Source organism: Panonychus citri, unplaced genomic scaffold (assembly GCF_014898815.1).
Source record: "Panonychus citri isolate SS breed McGregor unplaced genomic scaffold, ASM1489881v1 Contig00002, whole genome shotgun sequence".
NCBI lineage: Eukaryota > Metazoa > Arthropoda > Arachnida > Trombidiformes > Tetranychidae > Panonychus > Panonychus citri.
The window spans coordinates 388783-401807 of NW_026515407.1; the positions used below are offsets into that span (position 1 = coordinate 388783).

General features: G+C 31.2%; 1 protein-coding gene across 1 annotated transcript in view; it reads left to right on the forward strand.

Annotated features, from left to right (window-relative positions):
• Window positions 1-13025, forward strand: part of LOC128387470 (metabotropic glutamate receptor 3-like) — a 49169-nt gene that overhangs the window by 31503 nt on the left and 4641 nt on the right. Inside the window, exons 3-6 of the mRNA XM_053346678.1 lie at window positions 7691-8546; window positions 10549-11165; window positions 11239-11394; window positions 11798-12088. Of these exons, the coding sequence (XP_053202653.1) occupies window positions 7691-8546; window positions 10549-11165; window positions 11239-11394; window positions 11798-12088 (1920 nt within the window). The remainder of the gene's footprint in view (window positions 1-7690; window positions 8547-10548; window positions 11166-11238; window positions 11395-11797; window positions 12089-13025) is intronic.

Consider the following 13025-nt stretch of genomic DNA (forward strand, 5'->3'; position numbering starts at 1 on the left):
ATCCATCAGATTAAGATAAATTTTCCTTCATCGAGAGAAATTAACTTCAATCAAAGTTATGGTAATCGAACTCGACGCAATAGCTCATCTTCATCTTCATCCTCATCATCATCATCGTCCAACTCAAGATTTTCACATCTTCAAGCTATCAAATATGAGGAATCTAATCAATTATTCAATAGATGCTCGCAGATAAAGATTCCAACGCTTCCAGAAGATTATTCCCAACTCATTAAGAACAATACAACCAAACACGATAACCCTAAATTAGTTTTCTCCATTAACATGGCTTATTGTGGTGTATTTGCTCAATACGATCGACCTCAAGGTTTAATCGAAAAAGTTGAACAGCGACCAGTTTGGGTTATAATCGTAAATGGATTACAAGAAATAATTTACGAGAGTTTTGTAAGACATAATCAAGTTGAAATCATGCAATCAGAATTTCATGGATTATCTCGTTCAGATCTTAGACATGCTAAGAATTTATCTTCAGTTCGAGATCAGGTAATCCCTTACTTAGCTGTCTGCAAACAATTGGTTGGTTCTGGAATTGTATCTCAATTAACTGCCCTTGGTCTTACCAAACAAGAAATTGATTCATTACGGTACAAAATGAGAGAGATTACTCAACATTTCTCACCATACAGGGAAAAAGCATGTTCATTGAGTTTGATTTCATATCTGATTTTCAAGAAATTCACTATAGTGAAAGAACCACATTCTCCAGCGGTTGAAGCATTTGTCTCATTACAATTGTATTTAGCCTTTTGGCCTGAGATCGAAGAGAAATGTAAGAAAATCAATGATGGAATTCATAACAAAAATGCTAATCTTACCTGTGGAAATACACGAGTTGCTCAACTCTTTGACTTGTACTCGACTATGGTTAAAGAAGGAACGGACGAATGGCCTGAAAATTGGAATCACTTTAGTGCTTATCGATTGGCAAAAGGACCTCCTTTTTATGACAGATCAACTTGTGTAACACCAACCTCAGATGAACAATTACCATTACCACCAAAGAACTTTGAAATTGAAATATTACCAGATGATTATCACTTTAAAGTTCCAACTCACCCCAAGGACTTGCAACTTCAGAGATTAACTATTCACAGTAATCAAAGGAGATCTTAGTCAAAAACTGGGGAACTGTAGGGTAGAGTTTTAGGTTCCTCTGATTACTCTACTTATTTAATCACTTTTTATATTAATCACAATTAACTTTAGTTATCATTTAATTTCATTTAATTTCATTTTTAGTTTTTATTAACTTTTGTTTGTAAATTGAAACTCATAGTTAATTTACTTTAACCAAAGAATTGATTTACTTCTGATGATCAACAAACAAACAGACTTACTGTCTCTCTTTTGTTTGATTAATTATCTTGAATTATGTTTCATCTTTAGAAAAACTTTCCCACCAATTAACAATAACCAAATAAGGAAAACAACAAATTAATCATTAACTGATTTAACTTTAGTTAATTTACACTATGATGATGTTGTTGTTTCCAACCGATTTTCTTAATCTTTGTATTTGTTTGAATTTATCAACAATCGATTTTTGACTTAAATTTAATTAACGGTCAATTCCAAGTATAAATGGTTATGAATTGAAAAAGAAAAAGGAGTTGAAGAAAAGTAATTGATCAAAATGGATTAATTGTAAATGATCATCACTTTAGTGAAATTTATAATTCTGTTCCAATTCAATTGTAATCTCTTCTATCTCAGTACTCATTTCATGTGAATTAGTTTAACTTTTTCTATTCTTACATTTATAATAAAACGTGTGTATTTAACCAATATTCTTGTTGTTAACTTAAGTTAATTCAAATTGTTACGCTAATCGGAATCCAGTATCGAACTTAGATTCTAGTTCTATCGAAGGTACGAACAGAATCATTTGTGTACCTTAATTGGTAAATTGTGATCAACCTAAAGGTTATAAGTAAACCTAATTGTTACTAAAATTTTTCCCAGTGTTAAATTTGCGCTTTAATCTTCTTTATATACTTTCGTATATACATTGTTCAAATCAACATTCTTCTGTCACCCTTCAAATCTTACTGTACATTTACCTGAGCTACAAGGCAAATCCATGATAACTGATGAACTTGAATCTCATGAATATCATTTTCCAGTCAACTGAAAAACAAAAAAAAAACTGAACTCATGTGGTGAGAGTTAAACCAAAATTACATAATAGTCATTTGGAAACTATTATAATATTTTTTCTCTCAGATTCCAAGGTAGTCTGATTAAATTATCTCCCCTGTAGCTGAGTAACAAATTCCATATGTATAGATAAAGCGATGGAATTTGGAACTTTTTTTTTGTCACAGTTTCATGAAAGAACCAAACTTGAACTCAGAATTCTCCTGATTGATAGTCAAGGTTAATGACGGTGGTTAAAGGTCATAAGTATTTCATTTACCTGGCCTGTTGAAAGATTCTGAAGACCATCATGCATATAACTTGTATCAGAATCTTTGGTTATCATGTTCGAGTAGAAAATGTTTCCGCTTCGAGTTTGCAATTACTCATCTCTTTCCTCCATGGGAATAATATATTAATAGTAAATGGGAATGATGATGATGAGAAAAATATTATTATCATCATTAAGATTCATTTGAATTGAATTTGAACCTTGATATGAATATCTAATGAAATTTACATACCTCATGATCCAAGAACTTTTTTTCTATCATGAAGATAATTATGAGGAATATGATGATGATGATGATGATCTCTTTCTCTCTCACTTTATTGTAAAACTTAACCTTTTCTAACTTGATGGTTTATCGAATTACAAAATTTATCTAAACGATGAATTGATGAGAAGATAATTTTCATGTTACTCATTCAGTCCCCTGAAATTTCAGGTTAATTTCTTACAATTTTTTTTTCATCACTTTCCATTTGATAGCAATTAAAGTTACACGATAATGATTCAGTTTGTTTCATCCTTATCGATTAAATTTCCACCCACTCATCATAATAATCATCATGAACATGATAAAATAGATACAAAGAAAATGAATCTCAATGAACATCTCATTATAATTGAACAATACGTTTCCTTCATGGAGAAAGAGAGGATATAAAAAAGTCTCGAATTAAAATTTTTCCATGTAATTCATTTGATGATGAATTTTCATGATACTTATGGTATGAACCTTGTGAACAATTTATTAATCACTTAGAAACTTAATGAGTACTTTTCATCATAAATTGAATTAATTGAAACACTTACAGTGTCAGTTTGAAAACTGTTTTCACTTAATCATGAAATTTGATTCAAATTTGATCAAATATCTTCATGATAATTTGATCATAATCTCGATGTAATTGATTCAATTAATTAATATAATTCTCTGAAGATTAGTTGATTTTGGATTGGGAAGTAAAAAAGTTACTAATTCATGATGATTTTCCCTGTATTCTCATGAGAACTGGAGATAAAATGTAAGAATTTTTTATGTTTGTTTCACTTTTTCATCTCTGATTCTGAATGAACTTCTCCTCTTCATTGTTTTTTTCTCACTCACTCAATAAATTAAGATTATCCTTGTTCATCTTGACATCAATTCCGTTTCCTTTTTTCATTAATGCAATTAATTGAAAGCAGAAAACTAATTCTGATAAATTATCGTATCTCTCAAATTATCTGGTGAAAAGTTTGACTCTCGTTCTCAAAGCAATCATCATTATCATTGGTGACTCTAACAATAAGTGATACGTTATAACGACCCTAAATAAACAGCATGATGACCATGAAAAGGAGATTCAGTTGTGCGAAGCAAAGTGTTAAAATCATGAATACCAAAAAAATACAGAACTTTCTGAACTATCGATAAGTGTTTACAAGTAATTCAATGTTTCTATGTTGTAATAGTCACCCTGATAATAGTCATGAAAAGTATTCATGGTGATGATGATGATGATCATCATCAACTATTAGAAATCGACAATATGCAAAAGACTAGAATTGAAGATGATGATGAAAATGGAGGAAAAAAAGATTTTCTTTCATGATAATAATAGAATCACCAATAGATATGAGAATAATTCCCAGAATTCTGAGTTATAATAATGATAATAATAGTTTATCCTTTGGTAAATAAGATCAATGTTGAAATGGAACGAAAAAAAAGTTCTGATTACTTTGATGATTTACTTTTGATAATAATAATTTCCCCCTGATACCCATGGACTTTTGTTTTTTTTTATCAATCAGAATCGAGTTATTGACAAATAAAAAAGTGTAATATCATTATCAGAATCCAATATTATCCTGAGTATCCTTGTGTTATTATTATCAATTTTCAGGAACTTTTTTGTTTTCATTTCCATGATTCTGAGATGAGACGATTTTCCCTGTGGAATTCACACTTTCGTCAGAGTTTTGGTGGTTAAAGAAAAATAGATGAAAGTATTTCTAGCAGTCCAATGAAAGAGACAAAAATAACCACTGAGATGAATTCAGGGAGGATGAAAAAGAAAACCAATTACAAGATAAATATTATTATACAGAATTTTCAGAGTTTCTCCTGATAACAATACTCGTAATAACTTTATAATGGATTCATCTTATTTTTTTACTCTTATGAAAATCATGAAAACTCAGCATGATGATAAAAGAGGAAACTTTGTTCTATTGAGTCTGAACTTCTTCTTCTTCTTTTTCCCTCAATGGGAAAAAGAAAAGAGATAAAATTGGCCGTTTAGAATTTTAAAAATCTATTTTTTTTTATCGAAATTTTCAAAATAAACTTTGTTCTAACCAATAGAGAAACAGTTCGAAAGTTATTGTTTTCAAAGTGTTTGCAGTTTATTCGAGATACTCACAAGTATTGAAGCTAATAATTTTCTCTAAGGAGAGTTATCATTATCTTCATGATGGTGATGGAAAAGAATTGAACATTCTTCATGTTCAGTAGAAGGATATTATGAAGATGATGATGTTAGTTTTTGCTTGGAATGTTTCAAAGCCTCTTGGCGAAACCTCAAAAATCCTCCCTAAAGGTGAGTGCAAGCGAGAATGGAGGTGGGAATAGACTCCACGGTGGGAATAACTTTAACTCGTAGCATCTGCAAGAACCAGGAAGAGGAGAAAGGGAAATATTTCCTTTTGTTTTTATCCATCTTCCTCATCATTTTCTCTCTATTTCGTTTTACTGTTTATATACTCAATGTATAATCTTTATCATTCTGAATATTATGATCCATCGGAAGAGTGAGGAAGATAGAGAAATTATCATGAAGCTGTGTTAGATTAAAGGTTTTTTGGTGATGAAAAAAAATGAAAACAAACAACAAAGTTTTATGATGATTGATTCATGTACAAACTGTACGACTGTGGAGTGAAGAAGGCTGATGAAAGTAACACTGAGAAAATAATCTTATTCATGGAAAATTATTCATTACAAAAGTAGAACCATGAAATTTGAATTGAACTCAGATTCAGGGAGGGAAAATATGAGTGAGTGGAAAGATATTCTTGTTGAAATTGAGAGTAAGGTTGGAAAATGATCTCGGTAATATTCAGACATTTATTAAGATTCTCAGGGATGATAATGATAACAACTGAGTTTATATTATCTTTTCATCAGAACTTTTCTTCCATCTGAATTATTTCATTTCCATGATGCAGTGAGATGATGAAATATGAGAGAGAGAGAGAGAGAGAGAGAGAGACAGAAATATATTTTTTCTTTTTCGCTTTGATTCTTATCAGATAGAATAGTTTCCCCCCTGAACTCTCAGAATAACAGAGTAAGATAATTAAATGCTAAGAAAATGATCTCAATCTGAATCATATTCGTAGATAATAATTATGTACTAATACTCATCCAGAATTGTAACAACATGAGGATGATCATGTTACCTTAATATTTTGCTATTTCCATGAAAAATATCAATCGAGCGAAGGAAAATTTCAAGAGTCTGAATGATCATCTTCCTTGTAATTTGATCAATCATATGGTTGTAATTATTTCATTTAATTATGCTCAATGAGAAAGATACACAGACAATAATTTCCATTGGAAATATACAGTAATCATTACAACTCGGAATTTACATGATGATTTCCAGGGTTAAAGTCGTAAAGTTTGGTTCATAGAACCGTAATGAAAACTAAACACTCCAAGTCTAATTTGATTCCCTGCATAGGAAATTAACTTAACCATGAAAACTTGGAATTTACTGAATACAATTTACAGAAAATTATCAAAATAATCAAGAGACAAAAATTTAAATTCATTGAAAGTTAATCAACATCTAACAAACCAAGACGATTTAGTTTTACAACCCATCGGTAACAATTTACAAATGATTAGATTACTCTAATCAGAATCAAATGTGATAACTAAAATTGGACAATAATTGTAATCATTTTGATTATAATTAAGTTTTCATGATAATCATGAAGATGTTGAAATGCAATCAATTTAATAAGATGTGATTATCTTGTGTTTGCATTTGTATAATAAACGTTTATATCATTTGTTGATTTATCAACACAAATTGAACTAAATTAACTCATTAACCAACATTTGAAAGTTCAAACTTTATCCCATTCATTACCATTAAGATAATGATAATTTCATGGTATCATCATCAGGAAACCTTATTATCTTAAGGATTAAATGATAATAAATGTCAACAGAAAATAAAAATAAAAGTAAACATAATCATCTATTAATAGTATTTTTTTCATACCTTTCATTATGATGAACAATTTAAATTGCAAATCCTCATGAATCACCATGAGTCTGAATTCTGATTGAATTTTCTATCTACTCAGAAATCGTTGGTTTCATACTAATTCCTAAGTCTTTCCTATTCTGGCTTCTCTTTAACTCCATGGCAACTTGAGAGAAATTTTTTTTCCTTCCGTTGTCAATATCATCTTTTCATGGTGATTTTTGATTGTTAATATTTCCTTGAATTTCCATGATATTATTCAGTTGTATTATCCCTTAGTAGCAGTTTAATCTAATTCTTGGTCAAGAATTGAATTTCATCTGGAAAATGTATTGGATTCAGTTTCTTGTTCAGGAATTCTCAGTTTTATTGGACTATGGTGGTTACTCTGAGATATTCAGGGTAGATAGAAAAATGCAAATTCTTTTTCCATGTAAAATTTTACTCATTTCCCATCTCTCAGCTTTTACATTTCTCATGAATATTTTGTCCTTTTTGCCTTCAAGGGCTAAAGTGAAATCAATGGGAAAATAATAGAGCCCAGGAAAAAAAATTCTGATTCATTTTTGATTACATTGAATTCTGATAGAATCCATGTTATCATACTTGGAACTTTCCAGCAGAAATCTATTTTTCTTTCCCTTGTTATATTCCCATGAATATGCAACCATGAGAATACATATCATGAATCATTCTTCTGTCAGATTGAGTTGAACCTTTCAAAGTTATCAGAGAAAAAAAAATCAGTTCTGATGATAATATAATTATCGAATTGAACATTTCATCCTGAATGAAAAGTAAATACATCAAAGTATCAAATGGATCCATGAACCTCATGATTGTGTTTCAATGAGTTTGATGAACATTTAATTTGATATTTCAATCGATTGAAAAATTCACAATCAATTGAAATCTGATTGAGAATAAAACTAAAATTGAGTTCTAATGAAAGTTTATCTCCTTTTCTTTCATGTAGATTTCGTATGCATCAACGTCAACTGCCCTTTCGGATAAGAAACGATATGAATTTTTCGCTCGAACCGTTCCACCCGATAAGTATCAAGCCTTGGCCTTAGTGGACTTGATTGAACACTTTAACTGGACTTATGTGAGTTTAATTAGTTCAGAGGGTCAGTACGGTGAATCGGGGAGCAGTGCCTTTCGAACCCACGCTCGAATGAGAAACATTTGTTTCGCGGTTCAAGAAAAGGTTGTCCAATCGGCTAACGATACCGAATACGATAGAATCATCGAAAGCCTTAAACGTAAATCAACCGCTCGAGCTGTCGTTCTATTCCTACGTATGGAAGATGCTAAAGGTTTACTTCGAGCCGCTAAACGTGCCAATGCCACGAACAGTTTCACTTGGGTGGCAGCCGATGGTTGGGGTAAAGAGATGAAGGTTGTCGAAGGCGTTGAAGATGTTGCCCTTGGTGCGATAACCGTTGAACTTTCATCAACTGTGATAAGGGAATTTGATGATTACCTTTTAAAGTTAAATGTCAAAAATAATCGCCGTAACCCTTGGTTCAAAGAGTTTTGGCAGGAAACTTTTAAATGTGACCTTTCACCTCGAACCTTTCGAACAGGTCGAACAGGTAATGAGGTTGAATATACCGCTTGTTCACCTCATCTTTCACTTTTCGATGTAACTGATTATCGGCAAGAATCAAAAGTTCAGTTTGTAATCGATGCAGTTTATGCCTTCGCCCATGCAATTCATAATGCGTGGTTGGCACTTTGCTCAGGTAAAGGTACCATTTGCTCAGAGCTCAAGGAACTTGACCCAGAACTTTTTTACAAACAATATCTACTCAATGTTGCTTTTACAGGTAAGCCTAAACATGTTATCACCATGTTCACAGATAATATCATGTTATTATTCAATTTCCTCCTTGCATCAACATTATTATTTTTTTTACTCTTTTTCCCTGGAAAGTCAATAAATCATTTGTATTGAACTGCACATATAACAAAAAAAACATTATCGGTCAAGGGAAATGTTTATCTCTTATTGTTATTACAATTATGTAGCATCTGATACTTGATTGCCCACTTGACAAAATTTGACCAGTTCATCATGATGATTATTATGATGATGATCAGAGATGATAAAGAATGAGAGAGAGAGAGAAAAAAACTCAGTTTCACCTTGAGTTCAGGGTAAATACAGGGTGATGATGATACATCAAGATGAAACTAAAAATGACCAAAAATCAATGATAATGATCATTTGGAAAAGGTCATCGGTTGACCTCATTTTTTGCTTCTTTTTCTGGTCTCTTTCTGTCTCCTCAAGTCAGAATTGATCATCAACATTCATGATCGAAAGTTTCAATAGAAACTTGAAACTGAAACTTGTTCATTCGATATCCATACATGATGTTTCGAGAAAAAAAAATTCGCATGAAAAAATGAAACCGAAACCGCCAGAGACAATGTTAATATACTTTGATTGAATTCGTTTACTGACCTTTGGTCATTTCTTATCATCTTATTCTTTGGTAAAAAAGTTCATGATAAACATGGTAATGGCCATGAAGAAGGTCAGTAAGGTCAGAAAGTAGAGCATCAAAATATGAAGAAAAAATAAATTTCCATTATTTCTGATTCTGATTTCCCTGAATTAAAGATAATTTTTCTCTCTCTTGTTACTCCTCACGACTGATTCTGAGTTTACCATGAGATTAATGATGTTTTTCTGTTACCAGGGTAGTTTTTTTCTTCTTTTGATTTGCAGAGAAAGATGAAGTTCTTAGAAGATGAATTCTGAACAAAGAGATATAGATTGTCCTTCTTGATAACCAGATTGATTAGTTACCTTATTAGTTCATTTATATTACGATTAAATGAATCAACTGAATGAGATTCACGATGAACATGAATGAACAAACCAAATAAATGAATATCTCAATCTTTTCCTCTCTCAATCTTTTTGTTTTCATGGTCATGATAGAGAAGAGGAAAAGTATATATCATTGGAAACTGAACTTTACTCAATAGATGCTCATAGAAAAGCTCAATACATGTATTGTTTTTTTTTCTCTTACATCTTTTCCCCTGAAATCCTTGAGTTCACATGAATTTTTTTTATACCCTTACAAGTTAATCTATTTAATCAAAAGATAAATTATCTACAAGATGAGGATAAAACCTCCTTAATCCAGTAGATTCTTATGATAGAGGAAAAAAAGTTAGATTTATATCTTGATCTGGTTGTTGATTAATCCTTCAGAACTTTTTTTTTCATAGTCTGTACCTTGATCCTGAACTTTTTGACTACATTCAATAACTTTTAAGAGTCATGATAATGATGATAATGAACAGGGAATCAGTTTCATGATCAGGCAGAAAAAGACACAATGATATTAGTTGAAATTATCACCATGAAAAGTCATTATTTTTCAATGAGTTTCAATGGGTAATGTTTAAGTTGAAAAGAGCAAAAAAAAGTAATCATGTTTATTTTATCATCATGAATGAAAACAACAACAATCAAATGATAAATGATATTATATTTGATTCAGCAAGTTGTTTGGGTTAACTTTTCAAATGATGATTATTATCATGAACCATGTTCATGGTAATCATGTTTGGTGTAGTGGTGGTGGTGGTAAATCAACTGTGATTTGTCAGCATAAGTACAAAAACAACAATACACAATTTACAACAATTTAGATTGATGATGATGGTGGAAGAGGGAGAGAGAGAGGAAAAGTTCAGATAATAATCTATCATGAAAGTGTTCAGGGTATTGATTTTTTTTTTCGTTCACTAAAAGAGTTTTGGAAAAAATTTTCATCCCATTTTACTTTTTCATTTTTCACCCGATAGATTTGGAGGGATCTGATGTCCGTTTCGATGAGTGTGGTGATGGACTTGGACGTTACAATATATTCAATTTTCAAAGTTTATCTTCCAACCTTAGCGCCTATGGTTACGTTAAGGTGGGCCAATGGAGGGATAATGAGTTAAACATTAACGAACCGGTGATTATTTGGGATTCATTTGCCTCTCTTGACATTCCCACCTCGGTTTGCTCGGAGCCCTGTAAGGTGGGTGAGATTAAGAAGGGTGGTGATCTTTCCTGCTGTTGGATCTGTCAGGAGTGTAAACCCTGGGAGATTGCGGTTAATGAGACCTCATGTGTTCCCTGTGATGTCGGAATGTGGCCTCACTTAAATAAATCTTCATGTTATGAACTTCCCTTGAAATATATTCGCTGGAATCAGCCCTATGCATTTATACCAATGTCCATTGCCATTATCGGTATAATTACGGTTCTTTATCATTTTACGATTTTTGTTCAGCACGTTAACACTCCCATTGTTAAGGCTTCCGGTCGGGAATTGTGTTACGTCCTTTTATCGGGAATCACTTCCTGTTACATTATGGCTTTCATTATACTCTCAAAGCCAACCTATGCTACTTGCCTTATCCAAAGGCTTGGGGTATGTCGATTGTATTTTGTACATTCGAATTTAGAACAAAATTTATTCTCTTTTCTCTTTCTCTCTTCAATAGATTGGTGTTTGTATTTCAATGATCTATGGTGCGATTCTGACCAAAACCAATCGTATCTCTCGTATCTTTCATAGTGCCAGGCGATCAGCACGTCGACCAACATATATCAGTCCAGTTTCTCAGCTTTGTATAACCGGGATAATTGTTTTCATTCAGGTGAGTTTAATTTTTCACAATTTAAGGTTAATTATGAAGTTAAATCAATTGAATTACACAACAAAACATCAAAACAATAAGGTTAGAAAGTGTTAATCAACAGTCAATTAGATTAGCACAAACACTTTGCATTTAAATCATTAAATTTTATAATTTAATTTCATCGTCATCATGTTAATAAACTGATATTCAAGTAACTAATGAAATTAACGGTAACATGGTAAGAAGATTACAATTTGTAAAATTGAGTTAAATTTAAATAGCATGAAAAATGCTGAGAAATTAACTCAATTATTGTGACAATAAATTTAAGCTTTCAAAGTTTTCATGGTAAATTTATAATCTGAATAGTTAATCGTAAACCTTTAATGTTAAAACTGTTATGCTTTTTAATATCTTTCAGATCTGTTTGAATATTTTATGGTGTATTGTTGAAATTCCCGGTATACGACATGAAATATCCGAGAAACGGGATGAGGTCATTTTAAAATGTGCGGTAACCAAGAACTCGGTACTGGTCAGCCTTATCTATGGGTTTGTTCTGGTCGCTACATCAACTTATTATGCCTTTAAGACCAGAAAGATACCCGAAAATTTCAATGAAACCAAATTCATCGTTTTCACCATGTACGCTACATGTATCATATGGATCGCCTTCCTTGCCATTTATCTTTCTACTGAAAATAATTTTGAGGTAAAAACAATTAACTTAATTGTCCTTAATATTTGCTTGACCAATCGCCTATTTTAATGTCCATCAGACAAAAAAAAGTTTGAACAAAAGTTTAGATTTTGGTTCACCTTTAAAAATTATTCTTGAAAGTTAAACTTAACTCATAGGAATTGATTTGATTTGATTTGATTAAAACTTTGATGTTGATTAATTGTTGTTTAATTTGTTCTATAATTAGAAGTATAATAACTTAATCAAAGGGTGTTGATTAAGTTTTAATAAGGTTATCATTATTTAAGAAATTAAGTAGATAATGATTAGTTGTTCATGTTAATCATGAATAGACAAGAGATAATTAATTAATCTTTTATTAGGTTAATCGTGATTCAAATTTACAATCATTTATCATTTTCTTTCCGATTATTTTCTTGTTTCTCGTTAATTACAGTTTCATTCACGAATTTAACTCAACCATCATCATGGTAGAAGTTTATTTTCATGGTAACATGATTGAACTTTTCTCGATAGTTTCAAGTTGAAACTCGAAAGAAAAGTTTGGCTTGAAATGTGAATTCGCAAAGGAGATGAAGAAAAAACTTTTCTCAGTTTCAGAAAAACACTAATTCGGTAGGATGAACTCATGGAATTAACCATTATCATGATATATTAATGACTTTGATTATAATTGTCTGAATGAGTTTTGATCCAAATGTCAACAATTAATGAACCGATAACAAGGGGAACATCAACTCTCATCAACAGATAAAGAGACAAAAGTTATTATCATGATGATGATGATGATGAAGATATGAAATAAAAATATATTAACAATAACGATGAGTAACCATAAGGACTGGTGATTTTGTCTCTTAAAGTAAATAAAGATGAAGATGAAGTTCAACTATGGTCAAAGATGACCAGTAGAAATAGAGAATGAGAAAGTCATGTCCAGAAGGAT